General features: G+C 34.9%; 3 protein-coding genes across 3 annotated transcripts in view; 2 read left to right on the top strand and 1 right to left on the bottom strand.

Moving 5' to 3' along the window:
* Positions 1-6,593, top strand: part of LOC120771272 — a 41,697-nt gene extending 35,104 nt beyond the window's left edge. The window contains exon 4 of the mRNA XM_040099196.1: positions 6,554-6,593. Within this exon, the coding sequence (XP_039955130.1) occupies positions 6,554-6,557 (4 nt within the window). The 3' untranslated portion in view covers positions 6,558-6,593. The remainder of the gene's footprint in view (positions 1-6,553) is intronic.
* Positions 1-25,424, bottom strand: part of LOC120771270 (G-protein coupled receptor dmsr-1) — an 81,069-nt gene that overhangs the window by 46,400 nt on the left and 9,245 nt on the right. The window lies entirely within an intron of this gene.
* Positions 6,558-25,390, top strand: LOC120773127 (the record flags this gene model as incomplete). The annotated part of the gene is made up of 2 exons (XM_040102123.1): positions 6,558-6,638; positions 24,924-25,390. Coding segments are annotated over 2 exons (375 nt in total), but the record flags the coding sequence as incomplete, so codon positions are not given.

Raw genomic sequence — 25,424 nt, 5'->3', positions numbered from 1 at the left:
ACGAACCACGTCCTGGTCGGCCATCAACATCAACTGATGATCAACTCACGTCTATAAAAATAAAGAAATTGGTGCTTGAGAATTACAATTCTGAAGGCAGAGATCTTACTGACATCGTTGAAATATCGTAGGGTTCAGTGAAAACCATTTTGAAAGATCATTTGGGCCTAAGAAAACTGAAAGCATGATTGGTTCCAAAATAACTAGATTTTTTCGAAAAACAGCGTCGCGTTAACTCTGTGAAACAAAGCTTTCCGACTAATATATGCTTACGACCCGGAAACAAGCGATTAGTCGGCCGAATATCGTAGCAAAAGTGAACTCAAGCCGAAAAAAACATGTGAAAACAGGTGAAAAATCAAGGTTATGTTCACAGATTTCTTCGACAATCGAGGTGTGGTGCACTCCGAATTCCTTTCGACCGGTCAAACTGTCAACAAGGAACTATTTGATTTTTTGCGTCGTTTGTGCGAAGCTATTTGTAAAAAGAGATCGTACTTATGGGTCGACAATTCTTGGTTTTTGCACCACGACAATGCATCTTCGCGTACTGCATTGAGTCTTAGTGAGCTTTTCGACAAATTTTCAACCAATAAGGTGCCGCAACAACCGTATTCACCTGATTTAGCTTCATAAGACCTCAGGCTGTTCAGCAAACTCAAACAACCGCTCCGGGGAAACCGTTTTAAATCAATTGAACGCATTAAACATGAATCGCTACGCGCATTGAAGTCTATTCCAAAAATTTACTTTAACAACTGTGTCGTGGATTGGAATAGCGTTTGCAGAAGTGTATTGGGGGAAAGGAAGACTTCTTTGAAAAGGACGACATCGATTTTGAAGAATAAATTAAGAATTTTAAAATTATGAACAAAGTCTTACTATTTTTGCTTTTAGTAGTACATACAAGGTGCGTTCCAAAGTAAACAGGAATTTTTGAATCTAACGCCCTCTGGTGGCGCCATCTACACGTCGACTGGTGCGTTACAATCTGCTATCTTTATCGGTCCCGTGAGAATTTCATGACATTTCATCGATTGGAAGTGAAGTTATTGCGTTTTAAGTGTCAGTATGTTTGTGTTATCGGTGCGGAACGGTGCCAACATTAAATTTTGTTTTAAAATTTATCAAAAATCAGCCGAAAACATCATTGAAATTCATGGAAATGGAATTGAATATCTCCAAAACATCGATTTATCGCATTTTAACCAAACATTTGGGCTTACGGGAGGTGTGTGCACGGTTTGTTCCGCAAAAATTGAATGACGGCCAAAAATTGCTCAGAATCCAACATTCGAAAGACGATTTTTTGACCAAAAATCACATTTTAACCAATAACCACTCCCCGTATTCACCTGATATGGCACCGTGCGACTTCTTCCTTTTCGGAAAAATGCATTTGCTCATGAAAGGGAAGCGTTATGCAGACGTAGAGGCCATTCAAAAGGTTTGCACCGGCGTACTGGCGACCATACCTGCCAACGATCTCGTTCGACATGCTTTTGGACCGTGCAAGAAGCTGTATTGAAGCAAAAGGAGACTATTTTGAATAAAATAAATTGGTTTTGCCGAAAAAAACCATTTGTTTTTATATTTTTATGTGTGGCGAGATCGACCGCCTCTGCCAGGTTTTATTATTTACTGAATCTCATTGAAACCAGAAGCTATATTAATTTTTCAACCCGTTGAAAATTATTTCTGACTGCACAATATTTGAGAATGTCACGCTGTTATTCACTTATTAATTTGTTTATGACATAAATACTGGGGATATTTATTTATTACTTGCACTTTATTAGTAAAAACCAATAAATAAGTTGAATAATCAAATTAATTAAAAGCAATTTTCGAAATGAATTCAACAGATGACGATTGAAGAAAAGCCTTAAATAGCGTATTACATGAAAACAACGTCAGTATATGTATGTATACAGACAGACAAACTGACGGACATAGCTAAATCGTCTCAGCACGTCACGCTGGCAAATTCTGTACCCTTTCCCTTACAAACTGTTGAGGAATTAAAAATTGCAAATATATATCATAGAATAGAAATATATTATCTTAAATAACCAAATGTTATTTATTACTGAAAATATAAGCGTCTTTACAAATTTCTGATGAATGCTACTTAAACAAGTGTTGATTAAACTGCTAAAACTCATGTATAAAACTATACATATTATTGTTTAAGTTTCTTGAAAAGTTTAAAACATGCTGCTGTATTTTTATTTAAACTGCTTTAAATCCCTTTTTACATATTTATATTATACCAACTCCCATTAGCAGAAAGAAAGTAGTCCTTTACATATTAGACTTTGGAAATTTGATTTAAGCTTTAAGCGGCTATGCAAACATATACTTTAAAATCACTTTGATGAGATAAAATTTGAAATAACGCTCAAAGACAACCAAAGGAGTTGACTGAGTATTATTAAATAGTATAGAAAAAATAAAAACACACAATTTCAAAAAGAAAAAAATACTTTTTATGAATCGTTGTGCTGTTTTCCAGTTTTTCTAACTAATTGAAACAGTCTAAGTCGATTTAATGGACTTTTAATATTTTGTGTAACTTTATTTTACAATTGAAAATGTATTGCAAAATATCTATATCGACCTTTCTCTAAGATGGGGGAAATTACACAAATTATCCCCATTAATTCGAGTTCACTTACACAATTCTGAAATAATTCCACAGTTTTGCTTTCAAATGATACGGTGGTATGATTGCGTGTTAAATGGCCAAAATATGAGAATCTTTTGACTTCTCGAACCACGACTTAGCCACAATCAACATTAAAATCTCACCCTGATTTTTAGTCGAATTTTCATTTATGCAAGTATATATAATATATTATAAGCTGTGGATATACACGGTCGTCTTTAGGCCAATTTTGACTTATGGAGCACTGGTTTTGTGGCCCACATTAAAACAACAATATTTTATGTGACATCCTTTAAACGGAAATAATGTTTAGTAGGAGACGAGGATACTACCTCTATTTTGAAAGCGAAGTAGATGCGGAGGTACACTTCAATGATTTTGACATCTCTCTATACGTCTACTAAACTCATAAAAAAGATGTGTAGTGTTCTATTGAAAAATATGGGAGGCTACAAGTATTTTTGTAAATACAGATAGCCAGACGGCATTGCTAGCCTTGTCGTCGTCTAAAATCAGTTCCAGCGAAATCTACAATTGCAGGAAGGGTGTAAGCTCATTGGCAGGTCACCTTCAATTGTCCATAATTTGTGGTCTTGGTCACAGGAAAATTTTCGGCAAGAAAAAGGCATAGAAGTTGAAAAGGCTTGGAGTCTCTTTCGACAAATTCGAGGCGAAGTTACCACCATACGCGCTGAGGACGATCAAAAGAGAGTTTTATATACATTTTTTACAAATTGCTCAGAACAGATAGAAATCAATAATAAGCTGCAAAATAGCGAAGAAGGTGTGGACCAAGTATTACAAAACTAGAACCAAGGATTTATTAAACAGTCCAAAGTCTAAGTCTTAAAAGGTAAAAAGTCTTTTGGAAAGCATGTGCCAAAAATTTGACTGCTTTATAACAGTATTTACTGCAGCTGCGACCTAGAAGGTAGCATGGAAACTGTAAAGAAACAGCACACCTAACTACGATATTAATGGGTGATCCAACTAGATGTCCTTTTTTCAAAAGACTTTTTTGAAAGATCGTGAGTCGTGTCAAGCTATTTTTGTTTAGTATTGTACCATAGTATTATTAGTCAACATAATCGGCTTACTGATCATACTATTCACAACACCCATCTTATAGGATACTATTCGACCGAATAGACCAGGTCCAGTAGGCAGTGAAGAAAATATAGCAGCCGTAGCTGAGAGTGTACACGAAGACCGTGGAGAATCGATTTGGCGCCGTTCGCAGCAACTTGGACTGACGTATGGAACCACTTGGCGCATTTTACGTCGAGACCTTAAATTGAAAGCGTACAAAATATAGCTTGTACAAGAACTAAAGCCGATCGACCTTCCCAAGCGATATCTATTGCGGTCAGTGGAACCATCGGTCCATATTTCTTCAAAAATGATGCCGATAGGAACGTAACCGTCAATGCCGATCGTTATCACGCCATGATAACCGATTATTTGATGCCTGAAATTGAAGCTTGTGATCTCGGTGACATTTGGTTTTAACAAGACGCCGCCATTTGCAACACATAATAAATTATCTAGATTCTTCTTTGAATAGATTTTTGTTTGCTTATTTGTTTAATTTGTTTAAATTTAGTGCCATATGGATAATCGCTGTCAACAAGAACAAAATTAGTTTGGAACCATCTCTGCAAATTTACACATGAAAATCCAATATTGTAAGTCTTTCAATTTCCAAAATGCCTTGCATTTTGCTTTGTAAAATACTTATTGTTCTCTTCATGCTCTATTATGTCAAAATACTGGGAATCCCATCAATAACTCAACACATTTTACAACTGACTCGTGAACATAGTTGCATTCGACTTTTCACACTTAGCCGTAAACAGATAATTAATTAATTGCAATCACTATTGAATTACGTGTAATTGACCCTGCCCACTATGTTGTCAGGTAAAACAAGTGAACAAATTAATAACTGGCTTCACTACCCAGCGACAAAATCGCGTGAATTACAAACTTTACAAACATACACACTCCATATAATATCCATATGCCATATAGAGTTTTAATTGCCGTCGGCAGTATTGAAAATGGTATATAAACATAATAATTTATGTGCATAAACACATCCGTTGGGTTGTGGCGCCCAATCGTTCACACAAATTACATTCGGAGGCAATAAATTACAAGTCATGCCGACGGCCGGAATAACGTCGCACCGAGTGGGCCAATGTGCAGCAAGGAAGGCGACGCAATATTCCAGCCAAGAGCAACCCAAACAAAGTGGTTACAACTGGTCAGCCACAGGCGGGGATCAACAGCCGGTGGTGCGAAATAGAGGTGGTCTACCGTACGACATTATTGCGGCACTATTAACACACATTTGGCGTGATTGCAAAATCGATTAAAGTTATTTGCGCAATTAAGCAGCTCCGGTGAGCGTTTCCGATGAATTTATATACATAGAAATGCGCTACTGTTTAACGGTGACAGCCAAGTGCAGACAGGTCGGCAGCCTTTAGTTGATTGACTGCTTGCCACAGACAGACATTCGGTAGCTTCTCATACTTTTGCGCCGTTCGAACAATTGACGGCCCAAATTAAAACATCAATCTACTTAATTGTCATGCTAACTAGGTAAGTGATACTTTATCGAATGAGTTCGACAAATGACAAAATGTTGATAAACACGTTTATATGTTTGACATCGGCTGTTGAAGTGTGACGCTTTTTATTAGAGAGAAGTGACAATTAACAGCCAATGTCTCGCTCATGCAGCCAGCAAATATACATAAATAAATTCATGTCGATAATAAGAAGAGTAGGGGTTCCTTTGAACTTTTCGATTTATTTTTGGAAAATGAATAGTCAACCAAAATAGTTTGCTCATTACATAAAGGAGTTGTTACTGGCCATTACCCCATTGGAATCCATTTGATGTGGTTAGAAATGTTATTTCTCTTTTAGCCCATTGATGAATTTGACTCTCATTCTTTTAGCCGTGCAATTGAAAAATTTTGCATCAAAGTCCCATGCCGACATATTCCGTCAAGGTTTATTTCATCTTTAAAATTTAAAATACTCCAAACGTCATTACAAGAATTGTGCAAACGTGGCAATTTTCGATATCAGCTAGAAAATCTAACTTAACTAGCCGCTAGGTTTCCTGCTTTATTTTAAAACGACTTAAGATTTTACCCGATAAGATTATTGTGAAATATTTACAAATAAATTTCAGAATAATACATACGATAGTCTCTGAGTGGGCAGAATCGGACCACTGCCACGCCCACAAACGCGATTAACCGAAAACCTATAAAGTGCCAGTAAAGAAGATCGCAGTGGCAAGGTACACCTGTGGGCAGAAAATTTCGAAAAAGTGGGTGTGGCTCCGCCCTCTAATAAGTTTAAGGGGTTACATACAATTAGGATTTTCAAAAAATCGACTTTGTTTGCGTTTTCTTAATATATATATGTATGTATATCTGAGTATACACACACAAAATTTCAAGTCGATCCGACGAATATTTTCGAAGTTATAGACACATTAGTGAAGGCGCGCCGACTACATGTAAAGTGCTTTCAAAACTTTAAACTCGTTTTTCGCGAAACGGTGTTTTCAAAGTCGGTGAGCAAGATTTCTCAGAAACGGCTGAACCAAAGATCGGTCTGAAATTTTTACAAAAGCTTCTTAACTATATTTTTTAGTAATTAATCGAAGGATATCGCCATCCGATTAAAAATTTCTTATTTTTATAAACAATTGAAGACCCGAATTTTGGTTGAAAATCGAACCTTTGCGTTGAGTAGCCGCCATTTTGTCAAACAATTTTTTTTTGCTAATTCTAGATTATTTTTGCTAATTTATAGATTATTTATTATATTAATGAAATTTATTTGGTTTTTGCATTTTAGATGATCCAGTCCACAGATATCGTGCTCACCGCAAGAGGCCTTTTTTTTGCGGACCTCTGCAAAATTGGCAATATCAACGTTCCCGGTAATTATTTTTGGCAATAAAAAATATGTGAATATAGTTTAAGGTAGTCATAATATACCTGCCAAGTTTCAAATCAATAAACCAAATAGTTTGCTTAGAAATATTCTTGAAAAATGCCTTTTTTCGACCTCCAAACTATATATAACCCCTTAATGTACATATCTCCTAAACCACTAAAGCCGCAACAAACAAATGAGCATAGCACAAATATTATAAGAACTCCCAACGACATGGAAAAATCTACAGGAACAATGTTTACAAAGAAATAAATTTTTTTATCTAAATAAGCGTTTTTCCAATTGCAACTTTTCTTGCGCTTTCGCCATTATATTTACGTAAATTGACAGTTTGGTGCGGTTTTTGCTCTGGTGGATTCGTGGGCCCGCATTTTTTTCGAAATGAAACTGGTGACTGTCAATGGAGAGCGGTATAAATCAATGATAACCAACTTCTTATGGCCGCAATTGGAAGAATTTGATCTTGAGAACATCTAGTTTCAACAAGACGAAGCTAAGTGGCAGACAGCACGTGCGGCTTGGAGATTCGATTATTTCAAGAAATTGTGACATTATATGGCCTCCAAGAAGTAGTGATTTAACACTACTTAGACTACTTATTATGTGATTATTTGAAGTCATTGATCTTTAGCAATAAACCAGACTCCTTTCAAGCTTTATAAGTCAATATTGAACGTGCTATTCATGACATACGACTTGATTTATTGGAAAAAGTTCTCGAAAATTAGGTTAATTAATTCATTCTTGCAAAAGAAGACGTGGTTGAATAATGTTATATTCAGAACTTAATTGCTTCGATTGTACTTCACACTGATTAAAAAATATTTGAATTTCCTTAACAATTAGTGTATGTTATGTTTTGTAAAGAAATTATTTTACTCTTTTTGAAACCCTGTACCACTAATTTTGTGTGTTTAAGAGGGCAACGTTGAAGACTTTTCTTGTACTTTGCTCTTTAAAGTTAATTTCACGCTGAAGTTTAAATTTTCTTAAGCATTTCAGACTCTGGCTATATATCATCGAAATGAAAATAGATAGCGGAATATATGATACTGTATGAATGAAATAGATTTAAATAACAGATTTATCGTAATATGATATCGAAGCAATAAATTGCTTTATAAACAAATATTTGATGGGGGTTTCACCGCTTTCAAAACTTTATAACGAATAAGATCTAAAAATAGGAAATCAATTATTTTTCTAATAGATGGCTTTAATAATCTGCATATCGCGTTGTACCTTTAAGTGCGTTCGGGTTACAGCTTATGATATTAGAAGATAAGAAACAGTTTTGAGAATGTTTGGTTCGGTATTGCAAAGAGAAAATAGATATGTGTAAGCCATATTTTGCAGTTTTCTTTCTATAAAGGCGAAATCGCAAGCCAGAGGGCTGAAAATCTGAATAAGTCTTATGGTTCTGATGTACTATAATATGTATGTATATAGTATAAAATCACACGCAATTTTGGTTTCGTTGATTCCATTTTGGTAATTATGATGTCCAAGATAATAAAAAAGTGAGTTCCTTACGACAACCTCAAGGAAAACCGGTCGCGTTCGAATTGCGATGAGTCGGTGGCTAAGAGATGATTTAAGGTCAGGAAGGACCAAGGGGACAAGTTAATCTTATGAGAATCGACGATTTCCGGAACAACAACTGATTTTGAACAACCTTCATTAAATCCATCTTGGAGCGATATTGAAAACATATTGCATGGATATTTGACTTTAAAAAAGAATTTCACGTTGGATCCTACGCAATTTGTCTATCGCACAAAAAAAGGTTCGTGTATATTGGTCGAGTAAAACGTTTAAAAAGTACGATAGTGGTGCTTCGAAACACGTCTATTAGACGTGACAGGAGCCAAATATGCTTCGAGAATTGGTTCAGACACATGCAAAAGTACACAGTATAACAATAAAGTAACAGGAAATTTGAAATAAAACGCAGAATATCAAATTAAGTATTATCCACTAGATATAATACACTTCTGCCAACTATTTATCCAGTTTTCGAAATATTTTTCATAAGATCTTTTTGGGATGACCTTCAGCTCCTTCAGCAAATTTTGTTTCATCTCTTCGATCGAATGATCCACTAGTTCCATTCCGGTGATTGTTGACTGGTTTGCATGTCAAACTCATAAACCAATGTCTCATCGGCAATGAGAATGCTCTTCATGAATGTGGGATCGGAAATCACACGATCAAGCATGCCTAAGGAGACCTATTTACGGTACTCTTTGTAAAAAAAATTTAGCTTTATCGAAGCGACTCCAGCATGAACGCGTTTCATATCCAAAATATCCATCAAAATCATTTGAACGCGCACGAGAGAGATGTCGCTTTCTTGTACCATATACCTCACTTTTTTAATATTTTCATCAGTTGAAAAGGTCGAAGGACGTTCGGAAAGAGGCATGTCTTCAACGATCTCTCGACCGCCTTTAAAGGCTTTGTACCATTCGTAGGCTTGTGTTTTGGATAAAACTGAATCACCGTAAGCCTTTTCCAACATTCGCAATGATTCCGCACACGAAATCTGGTTAGACAGTTCGAGACAAATTCTTTCTTTGATATTTTAATTCATTGTAAAAATCGCAACGCACTACTGAGGTGTACCGACTTAAGCAGCTGCTGTAAACAAACTGGTTCACAGATTGCGCTCATTGGCATAGTAATTAAGGACGGTCCTACCAACTTGGCATAATTTTTTTTTAAATATCCTTTACCAGGGAATTTAATAACAATTTCCGGGTACATTTTTTTGTCACATTGTATGTGCAAATCTTAATTGTAAAATAATAAAACGATTTTCAATAATCCCGAAATATAAAAGGCAGCCCACGTATGTATATGTCGAACTTCAGTGATCACAAGCTAGCCATAATAATTCCAGAAATTGATAATTGAAATAATGCATGAAATATATTTTTAACGTCCAAGAGAATTTATTGCGAAATATGCCCAATTAATAATTCTCTGTCTTTGTTAAATTCAACGAGAATAATACTATAGCCAAAGAAAATGCACTTCTGTCGCGCATGCAATTATTTTACACAATTTCGTCGACCTCACCTATTTTCATTTATTTTACAAATTGCAATTTACAAAATGCAGATGCATAAAACATCATCAGAGATAATTGCCAGGTGACGCATGAATTGCCGCAGTCTATAATGGCAATCAAGTGGCCATCGTTATCCTTGCAACACAGAGCACGCAAGCATTAAAGAGCGATCTGGCGCGGATGCATTGCGAAATCCGACTGTAAAAGAGCTGCAGAATGTGCATATGAAAATAAATATTTACGCTTATGCAACTCTGCTCAACGTCGCTAAGTTGTGATTGCCAATAGCCGTGGCCAGAGGACGTAATGTGCGTGTGAGGCGAAGAGTGATGGAGCGGTATACTTTGCCACAGCATTACATATATTTGTCATATTCGAATGGATTACTTGTTTTCGATTTTTTTTCTTGCTTGTTTTCTTATCTCTGCACTAATCGTTTTATTTTGCTTACATTTCGAGATTTGCACAATTCGATTGCTTAAACTGCGAAAAATTTGTTTTGATCATTATCGGTGGCGTTGCAAAAATGTATGCGTATTTGCGCAATTTATTGGAAAAATGTTTTCAAGTTTGCTTGACCAATAGACAGGTGTACTGGTATAAAGGTGGGGTTCACATCTGCAATTTTTAAAAATTGCCAGCAATAACATTGTTCACTAATAATTGGTATGTAGACTTTTGTGTCTGCAGCCAGCTTGAAGATTTTAATTGCTGGTTAAATATTTATAAAATATTATGGACTTGTTTTTAAAAAATTTAATTCGAATTAATTCAAAATTATAAGTTATAAGTAAGTATGTCTTCAGTAAGTAGATGGTATATAATAAAAAATCTATGGAAATTCCATACAGCATTACTTAAAAAGCCGAATATCTTGAGAAGTATTAATGATAGCGATTTTGACCTCGGACCTTTTTTGTAGCAAGTAAAATTTCCTACAAATTTGTAATGCACATTTTTTCTATAGCTTCTGTCATTTACGAGATAAATACAAAAAATGCGAAATTCTTGGAAAAATCGAGTTTAGAGCCCAGTACTACCTCGCCGGTGTGAGTTACGTCTTGGTTGCACTGGGCACTTTTGTAGAGTGAACAATTCTGAGAAATATGCGTCTAACGTCAAAGCGATGCCATAAAACACCTCTCCTCTGATCTGTAGGAATTTAAAGATAAAAACTCACGATTTTAGTGTATTTTCTATGGAAAATTTTTACAGGCCTTGGTCCAGTTCTTAATGTTAATATTAAGGGCTAAAATTTTCAGGGAATTTTTTTTAGGGTATTTCCAAGGAAATTTCGTGACGGGATTGAAAAAATTAATAGTTCAAAAAAAACAAACACAATAGTATATATAGCTTCTTTCAGTGAGCGTTCCCCAGATAATCTAGAGCCGTTAAATCGCATGATCTTAGCGGCTATTTGACTGGGTTATTTCTCGAAATTAACGAGTCGGGGTCGATTTCCATCAAATTCCGGGGAAAAAAACGGCAACATCGTATCATAAAGCATCATTTCTTGCCTCTTTTCGAAATACATAAGACCCAGTAATACCGCCATACCACAATTAGCACCAAACGGTCAACTTTTGGGACTGCAATTGTGTTTCTTGAACGACACGAGGTTTTGACTCACCCCAATAGCGAAAATTTTTTTTGTTGACGAAGCTATTAAGCGAAAAATTGACCACCTTTAAGAAGATGATTTTACACAAATCTATTAAAAACACGCCGCCACGAGGTGTCAAAATTTCGTCATCCCCATTGGTAGATGTCGTACTTTCATAATATACTTGTATTTCTTTGGGCAACTGGTCACAGTTGAACAGGCGAAACTGTAAAGTCGATGAGTGCATTCTCATCATCTTCGCGCGAGTTTAGCAAGCGTTGGTCAGCTAGAAGCACATAAGCGGGTGCGAAATACATCTGACCCAGCGTGGATCGTAAGTGATCTATTGAATCATTTGCCCTTAGCAAGGCTCATCTCGCCGCAAGGATAAGAATTGTAACTAGACACAGTCCTATTGGTACTCAAGTGGTGAGGTTAAATATTTTCGAGTATGCAAACTGACAAAGTTGTATGGCGGAAAGGCAGGTGGCAACACTTTTGCCTCCACTGTCCAGCTCTCACTAGAATAAGGTTGAATGATCATGGTTGACATACCTTCTACAGAATGTGCAATTTGACTAGAATCGAGGCGACTATTGCCTCAATAAATTTGTGACGGGCTCAAAACCTACATTTCATCGATCAGTTTCACAAAATATGAATAAATTTCATAGTCCTATATCACCTTCTTAATAATCCATATTAATGTTATGAAGAGGCAAGATTTCATAGCTCGTTTGTTTGAATAGTTTTCTATAGCCTTTTTTTGACAGATCACAAGTGAGTCGTGTCATGCTGAGATTTTATTTTTGTTCAGTATTGTTTGGAATTTTATCATCGAAACTCAACTTTATAACGAAAATTCACGTTCTCTAAAGAATGTGTTTCGCGTGCTTAGCTCAACCTATGGTCAACATAATCGATACTATTGCGTACTATTTGCAACACCATCACCCATCTGGAGACCCAGAATTCATTATTGGATAATTTTCGACCAATTGGACCACATTCAGCGCACAATGGAGAAAATATAGCAGCCGTAGTGTACACCAAGACTGTGAAGAGTCGACTCGGCGTCATTCGCAGTAACTGGGTTTCAACAAGACGGCGCCAGTTCCGACGCATCGCCTCCATCAATGGATTTATTTAGAGAACACTTCGGTGAGCAGATAATTTCACGTTTTGACCTGGTCGATTGGCCATTAAGATCGTATCATATCATACTGTTAAGATCTTTCCTGTGGGAATCGAAAATTGGGCTCAACGGATGGCCCACCTGAGATGTAACCGCGGCCAACATTTAATGGAGATAATCATCACAAAATAAATGCCAAAGAATGCTCTTTCGAACGATAATAAACATTCCCCATTAAATTTGAGGTTTTTTTCTTTAAGATTAGAAAGGGATAAAAAGTGAATAGCTTTATATAAAAAACACAAAAACTTCACAAAACAATTCATATTTCTACTTATAAATTTTATAAGGCAATGAAATGATGGGAACGGGTGGCCAAACATATTTTTACTTTTTTTTTAGTAACTTGCATATGTATGTATTGTAATTAAAAATAATGTTTTCAATAAGCTCATTTATTTTGTATGATTTACAAGAAAAGAAAGCTTTATCTTTTTACTGCAATTTTAACGGAAAACGAAATAAATATAAATAAGTGAAATCATGTTTGTAGGTATTGGATGTAATCCATATACTTTTCAGCCACAAACTATAAAGCTGTAGTCAATTAAGCGAGACCAGCAAGCCAATATTCCTTGCGTGCTACTCTCACTCCGATGGAGAACACTTCATACGCACTTTTCAATGAACGTGGGCTTATAGGCAGCCATCAGATTTCAGTGTGTAAATGCGTGCCTATTTTCCGGAGACCAAGTCTCTCTTCACACATGATTAATACGAGTTGCGGCAGACTTATTGAATGTAAAGCGTGCCACTTATTGACGTGGTCAGATAAAGTTTTTAATTGCGTTTTTTTATATGTTTACACACTACTTAATTAATCAACTTGCACAGCCACCAGCCACTGGATCAATAGCTGCGCCGATGCCTGCAAGCACTTGAGTTATGGGTCTAGGTAATGAGCATTTTTAATGGCTTTATGCTTGTGGAAGTGGTGCTGCCAGTGGTGCAAGGAGAAAAATACATGCTTTTGTGTATTATATATACATATATATATATATATAATAAGTATTAAATTGCACATAATGTAAGACAATTTCAGTGCAGACGTGAGGCATTTTTACAATCTATAAGCAATAAATGTGTGGCAGTCAATAAAAATGAATGTATAATATCAATGTATGTGTACGTGTGGGGTCGTCACTCAGTTCCTGCATTGTAATTTTGTTTATTGCTTCCGACATTGGTGATTTAATGCGCCGCGTGGCCCTAGGCGTATACGTGATATTATTAATTACGGAGCTTTTAACACCCACTTGCAAAATTCTTTATTGTTATTGTCTTTTCCAGCTATGTTGGATATATAGCATTATTTGAAAATTACAAAATATGTTTTAATAACACATTCATCAAAAGCGGTGGCCTCGTGTGCTCATTGTAGGAGCGGGCAAGGAAATCAGCTGTTTGCAGAGATTTATGCGAATTTTAACGCTGTTCCTCGGGCACATTACTCACCATTAGCTGGTGGTTAGCTCTATGTGTGATTGTAAGCGTATTTGTATGCGCCCAAACGCGTCAGCTACGCACGTATTGGCAATAAAATCTCTGCAATAACTCTGGATTTGTAGCGAATGCTGCGATGGTAATTACAGTGAGATTGCAGGCGCTGATAAGCCTACGTTTATTTTAAAATAAATGTTATATATCTACATAAATATGTATGCCATATAAGTGTTTGTGTGTATAAAGTCAACAGGCAATGTGAGGATACACCGATATTTATAGCAGTTTTGGCGCGTTTGCTGCAATTGGCGGCAGTTGGCAGTGACATAAATTGCATTTAATTTGCGCACGAGCAGATAATAACATAACATTTCGCTTCTGTATGTACGTATGTACATGTAAATGTATGTGCATGTGTGTTAATTTTGTAATTTCGAAGGGTTTCGCCACAAACGTGCTTAATTGGATGCCTCAATTTGCAATTATATATGTTTGTTAACCTCTTGCCTATAGAAGAGTGAACGATGTGTAACAGGCCATATTGTTTTTAAGTCAGTTTTTACTTTTTATAACCTTCTTCTTCTTCTTTACTAGCGTAATCAATGCATAAGCGGTTATAGCCAAGTAAACAATGCGCCAGTCGTTTGTTCTTTTTGCTATTTAGCGCCAGTTCAAAATACCAAGTGTAGTTAGATCCTTCTCCACCTGATCGCTCCAACGGAGTGGTGGTATTTCTCTTCCCTTGCTTTCACCGACAGGTACTGAATCGAGAAATTCAAAGCCTGAGTGTTCTTTCCCATTTGGACAACATGATCTAGCCAGCGCAGGCACTGTCTCTTGATGCGCTGAACTATGTCAATGTCGCCGAATATCTCGTAAATCTCATCGTTCTATCGACTGCGGTATTCGCCGCTGCCAATTTGCAAAGGAGTCACCTTGTGTGGAACATCACTTGGTATCGAACGACTCGGAGAGGTCCTTCCCGATCCTGACGGACGTTCTGATAATGCTCATCGTCAGTTTACATAGCCGTATTACTTGTAGTTTTGCGGGGATATCGAGTTCAGACATAGCGACATAGGGGCAGTTCCTTTTCGTTCTGTCAAAATAGCTTTGAAATCGAGGATGAAATGGAGTGTGTCGATCCGTGAATATCTGGCCAGTTGTTGATTTTCCAGGCCTAAAGCGACACTGATAAGGTCCAATCCGTTTGTTGACGGTGAGCTTCAGTCTTTCAAACACTATGCTCGATAAGACCTGACATGCGACTTTAAAGAGGCTTATAACTTGGTAGTTGGCTCAGAGTTTGGGGATTGGACAGAGCACATTTAGAACGGGCATTCTTTCATCCGACCATATCTTTTATCTTATCATCAGAGTTGCAAATTGTGCATTAAAATACGCTAACTCAATTTAATTAAATTGTCTCTAAAACTTGCCGATATATGCGATATAAGTCAACTTTTCAAGTTCGAAATATTTCTATTAGGTATATGGGGGCTAAAGAAATCATGGTTCCGATCCAACGCATTCTTCATAATATTTTTAGAGACGGATTCTCTACGAGTTCTGTAATACAAGTATATCTCACAGACTGATCGATATTTTCGATAAAAAGTTCGCAATTGGTACGATACATGCATTGGTATTTGATTTGTTTACTGGAATGCGAAAAAAATCAGAAAGAATTTAAAATTGTGTTGTGTTATATAGGAAGTAGGCGTGATTATAGTACGATTTCGTTTATTTTCATACTTGAACATAGGAATGTCAAGATAACATTATGTACCAATTTGGCTGATATCGGTCGAGTAGATTCTGAGATATTGATTTTCACTGAAATGTGGGCGGTGCCATGCCCATTGTCCATCTCTAACCCTTTTTATTTTTTTACTTTTTATTCATTCAAACCATGTATTCATCATTCCATGTATTAAGGTTTGTTTTTGGTCAGCTGGAGATAAATTTCATCCGATGGTACTTGGAAATATTCTGATCCAGTTTTGTTAGAGTATCTCAACTTTATACTGACGGACATTTCAGCAAATTTCTGCCATATAGATATAAATCGGATAGAGAATACCAGCGGAGGTAAAAGTCATTATTATAAGAGAGGATAGCTTTCTTAGGATAAAGAGGATAGTTATCTAAGCTTGATTCCATTTTCTTTCTACTGCTTTAGTCTTTTAGCTAAAAGAAAGTCATTTAAGTAAGACAATGCAGCATTATTACCAAATTTTCTTCAGATAGCTTAAGCAATTTTTGAGTTACGTATACAGCGTTGTGAAAACCGAGCTGAATAAATGCAGTTATAATCCACAAAATGATTTTAGATGCCCGCAGAATGAATTTGTTCTATAAAGCTGACGCTCTAAAGATATTATGGAAACGTGTTCTCGAATATTTGGATATAATTGAGTACAATTGTCGAGGTCACAATCAACCAAAAATAACAAAGAAGTCATGGTCCTGAGCTGTGTCTAGACCAGTTCAACTACCGTTGTGCCGAACATTGTCTTCGATTTGAGTCAAAGAATAAAACAAGATCCGACCATACCATGTTGGAGTCCAATCAATAGACATTCGAGTGTATTCCACTTGATTAGCCGCATATAAGGCGTAGAAATGCACAATGCACAAGTTATTCTGTATTTTGGGGTGAAATAATTTTCATTGACTATCTTGAAAAAGAAAAAATTGAAAAGGCGATTATTACGTAGCATTTTTGGAGTCTTTGAAATTCGTAATCGCACACAAATATTCTTATTTGAATGTGAAGCAGAGCTTCAGGTTTAATGTGAAAGAAAAAATGGTAAGAATTAGGCATCCATTTTTTTCATTTGCAGAACTTACAAGAATACTCACTAGAAATAAAATTAGGCTAGGGCCTATTTAGTAGCAAAAGACAAAAGGTATTGAAAAGATTGTATCCCTGAGTTGGGAAAATAAACTTTTTTCTAAAAATTATTTTCTAAAATAGTTGAATGGATATGGACCATCTGTCTAAAACCCCATGAAATCCATGAAATTAGTTCATATTACGAATGCAGTCACTGACACAAAATACGAAAAACTTGAAAAAACCGAATGACAACTTATATTAATAACGAGTTGGGATACTACTCAAAAACCTTCAATTCTGTAAATCACATTAAAAAAATATAAAACTAAGCTGTACTCGTTCATTTTTGCAACAAATCCTTATCGCCCATTAGTGTTAATTTACATAGTTCATGTTCTGTTATCACCTAGACATCACTTAGACTTCACCTTGATTATGATTAGGTACCCTTGATTTAGTACTAGCCATGAGACTTTTATTTGTGTATCAAAATAAGCTATAAATAAATTTGCATATTACAAAATGTACAGTTTATTGATAGGAAAATATTTTCTGAGCTAATTAGATGTTAATTGCCAAATTAACCACTTAAATTCTCGCTTTTTTAATTGACACACAATTTGTGGCGAAAAAGCATTCCAGTTTACCGCCAAGCGTTAAATTCAAAAAATTGCATAGCATAAATATATAAATAAATAAATGGATTTGTATGCCTGTGTGAATATGTGAATAAATTAAGAGAGTTAAGAGAATGACAAGACACTCGTTGATTGACAAAAGTAACAAGACTGGCGTTGAAATACTCAAATATGACACGCACAAAAATGAAACTATTAAACCAGTTTCAAGTTTTTGCAATAAAAGACTTGTGAGTTAAACTCACGTGATGCTGGCCATAACGAGTTAAATGGTAAACAAATGCATAAATGAATGAATGAATGAATGGTGAGTGGTTTAAGTGGCGCACTACTAGAATTATATATATAACGGGTGATCCAAATAGAGACACTTTTTCAATAGCCTTTTTTGGACAGCTCATGCGTGAGTCGTGTCAAGCTGTCATCTTATTTTTGTTCAGTATTATTTGGCATTTCATCATGGAAAGACTTATGAGGGAAACGTTTTCAAATCGTTTAACTTTATTACGAAAATTCACGTTCTGTAAAGAACTTGTTTAACCGTAGCTGAGACTGCACACGAAGACCGTGGAGAGTCGATTCGTCGTCGAGTCGAGTCGTTAGCAGCAACTCGGACTCGTATGGGACGACATGGCGTATTTTACGTCGAGGCCTTACCTTGAAAATGTACGAAATGCAGTTTGCGTAAGAACTAAAGCCACTCGACCTCTCCAAGTGACATTGCCTCGCTCTATGGGCTTCGGCGTTTTCGAGCCAAATTTTGTTCAGCGATGAGGTCCATTTCCTACTCAATGTGTATGTAGTCAAACAAAATTGCCGCTTTTGGAATGTAGAGCAACCTGACGAGATTCAAGAGCTGCCTTTTCAGCCAGAAAAACAACACTTAGGTATGGTTTGTGGGCTTGTGGAAATTCCGTCCACTTTTTCGAAAATTATGCCGGTAAGCACGTACAGGGTTTGTCCGAAAACCAACCGTTACAGTTCTCTAAAAACTTTCAAAATAAGTTCCTTGCGATGCAGCGCTGCCAGCGCGATTTCCAAGCATTGAAGGCGTAAGGGAAGTCATTCTCCAGAAGTGCCTTGAGAGCCGAGGTGCATGCTGCTTGGATCCCTTCTGTCGCCTCAAATGCTTCCCTTTCATCGGCCTTTTCAGGTAAGGAAACAAAATTTTGATAAATTTAACATATGGGTAATTAAACGAATGCTTGGTCGACGATCTGAGATCAAAACTTTGCGCACACAATCGCAGGTCTCCCAGCAAGGTCTTCATCAGCGACCTCTTCCCGGGACTCCAAAAAAGGCCTGGTGCCACTGAAACACAGCACTTCTTGCTAAAGCAACATCTGGGTAAGCCTGCTTGATAAACGTGTCTGTGGCAGATTTACAGAGTTTCGTGGAGACAACTGACCAGCCGCTCGTTCGTTACCTAGGAACGTCCTCTTCCGAATCCAGTTGGTGCGCCCACGCTCCGAAGTACAGTCGGGCCGGAAGAAAATCAAACCTATTACTTAACGGAGAAACCCTGTAACCGTCAATGGCGACCGTTATCGAGTCATGTTAACCATTACTGATGCCTGAAATTTAAGCTCGTGATCTCGGCGCTATTTGGTGTGATCGGAGCACTTTCCACAGATTTATTGATAGAGCAGATAATTTCACTAAGATCGTGTGATATCACACCTGGTTTGTAAGATCAAAAGTCTATGAGGATAATCCCGCTTCGATTATGGCCTTTCATAAATGAATGGAGTAAAACATCGCGCCTGTCATTCGCCAGTTGCCAGTCGAAATGTTCGAACTAGTCATCGAAAATTGTACTCAACGGATGGACCATCTGAGACGTAGCTGCGGCCAACATTTGAAAGGGATACTCTCCAAAAAAATAAGTGCGAAGGAATGTTATTTTGAATGATAACAAACATTCCCCTTAAATTTGAAGTGTTTGTGTTTTTTCTTCAAAAAGGTAGGAAACCTCGAAATGGAACACCCTTTATATATATACTAGACTAGTCGGATCATATTTGGTGTGCGTAAAGCTTTTTTATACAAATCTATTTTCATCAGGTGCGTGGCAAGGAGAGCGGTCAGCATGATATACAGCGTGACTGCTCTATATTTGTTTGCAATATACGCCTAGTTAACTAATTGTCATTTGTCGAACTATCAGTCAGTTGCATAATTCTACATAGATACATTCATATGAATACCCACTATTCGGTCTCTGCCGCTTGCTTCAGTGAGCAGAAACATCCGCTTAAGCGCTACATTTGGTCGTATTTGTACTTTTGATACATGTGTGTATGTAAATTAACTAGGGTGAGTCTAACGCGAATACTTTCGTTTTTTTCTCATTTATTGGGGTCGAAAATTGTGGCACGATTTTATTTAGAAAAATTTGCAAGCCGATGAATGTTTGAAATGTTTTTTTGTGTTACAGAGTCGGACCTCGATTATCCGTGATGGTCGGGACCAGAAGCGTTACGAATAATCGATTTTCACGGTTAATCAAATAACAATTTTGATTATAGTTTTTTTTTAAATATTTTTATTATTTAACAAGTGAACATTGGTGGACATACATATTTACATCAAAAAAAAAAAGAACCAATTGAAGAAGTTTATGTTATGAACATTTTTAAATTAAATAAGTACGTATACATTAAATTTTCAACTGAAAACATGAGGCTTCCTAGTTGCTTCTGTACTTCATAAAAACAAAATTTTAAAAAAAATTCTGCCATCACGGATAACAGAGGTAATCACGAAGCAAACTAAAAACAATAAACTGATCTTTGCCTATCATGGTTAATCGGGGTTACCAGTTAATCGGATCACGGATATTCGAGGCCCGACTGTATTTTACTTTGGTTCCGTAGCAAATAGGAAATTTTGACATCACTTGCAACTAGACATGATTTTAGGTGGCTAGTGAGATGACACGGCTGAAACTCTTTGTGTTATTATAAAAGGTTATTTTTTATTTATTTTTTTAATTAATTAAGACTTCAATTTAGTCCCAACTAAAATAAATGCTTAATTATATATTTCAATCTATCAACTGGCATTATCTCAGCTATCACTAAATCCAGTTATGGGCTTAATTAAGTCAATTAATTATCTTTAATTGAATTCTATTTACGATAATAAATAAATTAGTTAGATTAGTTTGTTTGTTAAGGGAACTTTAATAGTTCATTAATTGAGTTATAATTCACGCTAAATTAATTTGGTTTCATTGAGCATAATTAACAAATCGTACATTTTAATTTCTGAACTAACATAAGCTCAATAATGAGTCAAGTTTAAGCAATTCCTTATACTAAATTTAGTCAATTATTAAATTGTCAATACTAATGCATATGGATAACAATTGTTAAGTCTAGATTTAGTGCTTAATTGAATGAATAATTGATCAAGAGGCAGTTAAACTTAGTGTTTCGTTTTTTACGACTATGGTGGTTTACTAAAATTAGCTTACAGAAAATATTTTGCTCTTTTGCCATTTGCAGTTTAGAGAATAATGGTTGAAAACCATTGGAAACGAAGCATAAAATGGCAGAAATGGATTAAATTTACAAGCGGTCTGTGTTCGGGAAGAGACAGTAGAGTGGCGTGTTTGAATTTTTAAGAGTTAAAAATGATTTATATCTATTTTTGGCTAAACCTTTGGTCTTATAGAAATATGTTATATGGCATAGTTAGAGAAAATAAGAAGATCTATAACTTTTGTGTTGACATCATTTTCACATAACCTCAAAATTTATGTGGAAAATTCTATTTTCTCTCAAATATGTCGAACTTTTTGTCTAGAAAAATGTTTTTGCGAGGACGTAGGCTTTATTACTTTAATATGAATAAAACCTCAGCCGAAGGTCATCGTATTTGGGTGGAATTTTATTTGTAAACAAGCTGTAGCTGAGAGTGGCACGAATCAAAAATGGTGATTTTGGCTTGGAATACGAAGAACGTACTGGGCAGCCAAAAAAGTTTGCTGATGAGGAATTTGAAGCATATTATTCCCAGACTCAAGAAGAGGTCACGTAATCTTGGGAGCCACTCAAGCAGTAATTTCAAAACATTTAAAAACCGCTGCATACAAACGAAAGCAAAGTAATTGAGTATCATATGAATTGAAGCCATTTAGACGTTGAGAACAGATTTTGCAAGTCAAAAATTTTGAACACTGCAAAAATAAGTCAAAAATAAGTCGGTTTTGCATCAGATTGTGACTGCGGATGAAAATGGATCCATTATGAAAACGCTAAATGCAAAAAATCAGAAGTGAAACCAGGTCAAATCAAAGGGAAAGCCGAATATGCATGATGCCTACGTAATGCTCTGTATTTGGTGGTATTAAAACTGCGTTCTTTATTATGAGATTCTAAAACAAGCTGAAAGCATTAATAGAAAACGCTGGCAACAACAGTTCACCAAACTGAGAAACTGTCGTAAAGCGGTCAGAATCTGTGACCAGACACGAGATAATAACTTTCCATTACGATAACGTTCGGTCTCATGTTGTAAGACCGGACAAAAACTATACGGAAAACACCGGCTGTATAGCCTTATCGTCCAGTCTTTGCCCTAAAGTTTACATCAGAATTGGATTAATTCATTTCGGCCAAGCTCGCGTGGTTCTTTCGAGATATAATCCGTAAATTGCTAGAAGTTAGTTATAGATCCAATAAGTTAATCTAGATGATTCGATAATCTGTCGGAATCGATGGTTATAATTGCGTTATTCGGGATTATAAAATTACAAAAACATAATTCAGCTAATTACAGTAACTTCAGAAGAATCTCTCACTGATTATCTAGTTTTATACTTTTCAAAAGCGTCTTATTTAACTAACCTGACACTGGTGGAATATACTATATAGTATTCTATGTTAATTTTATGTAATTTCTATGATAATTTCGTACAAATGTTTCTAGTTAGTAATGTGCAAAAGAACCCGAAAATCAATTTATTTATCTTTCATTATATTAGAAAATTCATTTTCATCACGGTAAACCCACCTAAGCATGAGTGGACGTAGTTACATATATGTATATGAGAGTCTCGCAATGTGGCAGATATCAAATAATTTCTAAAAACATTTAATAATTTTTAGTCATTTATTGCAATAAATTATTTATATTAATTTAAATGTGTAACACTAGTGTTTTTTATTTCTTATTTTTAATTCACCAATTTATTTTCATACATTTCTTAGACAAATTTTTTTCTCACTTTTTTACCTTGCCACAAACGGCACACACGTTGACCACATGCTTTGCTGCGTCGATTTCAATAGTCGCAACTCAACGCAATTTACTATAAATATTGTAGTTCTGCGTCAAGTAGTCTATAGTATTAACTTTGTCACTAAACACAGCAGAAGTTTGAAGCTTCAATCACTTCGCCTTTCAATCGGAGATTTTTGCAACATGAAAATTGCTGTAAGTCTGTGCGCGTATTATCCTTTTGTGAAATTCGCTGTCAGAAAAAGGACTTTTTAATTAAAAACATTTGGTAAAAAACAAAAAAAAGTTGACCGAATCAAATTCGTGTTCGTGTCAATTAAATTAAAGTGAAGTCGCAAAAAATTTTTAATTGAGCGGCCTTGAAATGCGAAAATTTGTTAACCAGCAGGTGTTGAAGCTTTTTACGCTTTTATAAATAAAAGTAATGTTAATGTTGGTAAAAAAAAATTAAATTGCAGTGTTTTTATTATAGCAAGAGAATTTAACAGGAATGTTTTCCAATACTTTTTTGCCAGAAATTTAATAATTTTTTTTTAATTTTCTATTAACCTTTGGCGTAGTATCCAAAATTAATAAAAAAATCGCCTTTTTTCAAGAAGTTTTTGTTTTTGATCATATTAAAATATCTGGTACAATATTATTGGAATTTCGCCTATAATGGGCTTATGTTTATAAAAGGCAGCAAAAAAATTGTCAAATGGAGATTTCTTCTTCTTCTTTATTAGCGTAGACACCACTTACGCGGTTATAGCCGAAGGACACAATAGGCTATTGAAGGCTATTCTAGGCCTTTGAAAATCCGGTATGAATTTTTCTTAGTTAAAAAGAGTTCATATACATATGTAAGTTGAACTAAAAGGAGAAACCGAAAAACGACTTAAGCAAAAAAAAAACATTTTCTAACATAAGAGATGTTTATTTTCCTGTACTTTATTTTGCAACCAAAATCAGTTTCCGTCTGAGAAATGGATTAAAAAGGCATAGAATTGCCACCCGCCCGAAAAAATTAAAACTAAGCAAAATATAAAAAACGTCAGTATCATCTTCACGTAATCTTTAAATTTTTTTTTGCTAGGATTGCCATCTTTTTAGGAACAGAAAACAGAAAATTTTCAAAATTTGCCAGTACAAAAGGTGTTTATGAAATAATTTCCGAATTCATACGTACAGTTCTTTTTATAGACATACTAAAAAATAGAAAATTTCAAAATTTATTAATTAAGTAATTTTAAATTTTTACATTAATTAATTAAAATTTTAATTGATATAAAAAATTTGAAAATTATTTAACTTTTGATTTCTGGTTTTGATTAATTAAATTAATTTTGGTTAATTAAATTAAATTTTTAGATTTAAATATTACCTATTATAATTAATTTAAAAAATTTAAGTAAAAAAATGTTTAACACCAAAAGGGGATTATTTTGTAAGATTTTTTTTATTTTTTTTTATAACAATTAACATTTAAATTCAAAAATTTCATTTAATTAATTAAATTAATTTTTATTTATTAAAATTTAAAATCAAAAATTAAATAATTTGAAATAAATTTTAACCCCTTTAAAATGGAATTAATTTTAAATTTTTTTAAATTAATTAATTAAATTTTTAATTATTATAATTAATTTAAAAAATTAAACTAAAAAAATTTTAGCCCCAAAATTGGGATTATTTTTAAGATTTTTAAAATTATTTTTTATAATAATTAATATTTAAATTTAAAAATTTAATTAAAATAATTAAATTAATTTTAATTTATTAAAATTTAAAACCAAAACTTAAATAATTTTAAATAAATTTTAACCCCAAAAATGGGATTAATTTTACATTTTTTTAAATTAATTAATTGAATTTTTAATTATATTTTTATAATGAATATACAAAATTTAGAAATTACTTAATTCTTGATTTTTTAATTTAAGTTAATTAAATTAAATTGTTAAATTTAAATAAAAATTAATCCGAAATAATTAATTTAAAAAATCTGAAATTTAATCTCATTTGCGGGGTAAACAAATTATTTTTAATTCAATTCAGTATTTTTGAAAAAATTTTAAAACAATTTTTAATTAAGATTTTTGGTATTACAAAAAGAATTAATTTGAATGTCTATTGAACTGATTTTTTTAAATATTATCTGCACCCTTGATCTTTGGTAACCATAAAGATTTCTTAGAAATTTTAAATTAAACAAAAATTACTAATATTCTCTTTCTCTACCACGCAGCTCATCGTACTCTTCGCCGCCAGCGTGGTCATAGCTGCGCCCGCTGAGGAATCTTCGGCAAAGGAGAAGCGTGGTCTTGCCTTGGGTCTGGGCTATCATGCACCATTGCTGACGCATTCAACAACCCATCTGGTGGCACCAACTGTCCTCCAATCGGCACCACTATTGCATGCACCCATCGTGCATGCGCCAATTATTACGCAGCATGCACCAATTTACACTTCGCATGCCATTTCGCATTCGATTCTGCCTTCCTACCACTTGCCAGCCTACTCTGCGCTGCATCTCAAGTAAATGCGCAAAGTTGTTGCAATTCAATTTGTAGCGGATGGCAAAGGTGTGAAAATAAATGGCAACAACAACAAGTTATAAGAAAATATTTTACTAAAATAGCGACAGCAAAAGGTGAAGCATCAGTTGAGAGGAGTGAGGCAAGCAACAACAGCCGAGAATACAAACAAAAATAATGACCAATTGAAAAATAAAGTTTATTTTTAAATA

The sequence above is a fragment of the Bactrocera tryoni genome, chromosome 3 (assembly GCF_016617805.1).
Source record: "Bactrocera tryoni isolate S06 chromosome 3, CSIRO_BtryS06_freeze2, whole genome shotgun sequence".
Classification (NCBI taxonomy): domain Eukaryota; kingdom Metazoa; phylum Arthropoda; class Insecta; order Diptera; family Tephritidae; genus Bactrocera; species Bactrocera tryoni.
The sequence above is the reverse complement of the archived record's forward strand: the minus strand, read 5'-3'. Positions and strand labels throughout refer to the sequence as shown.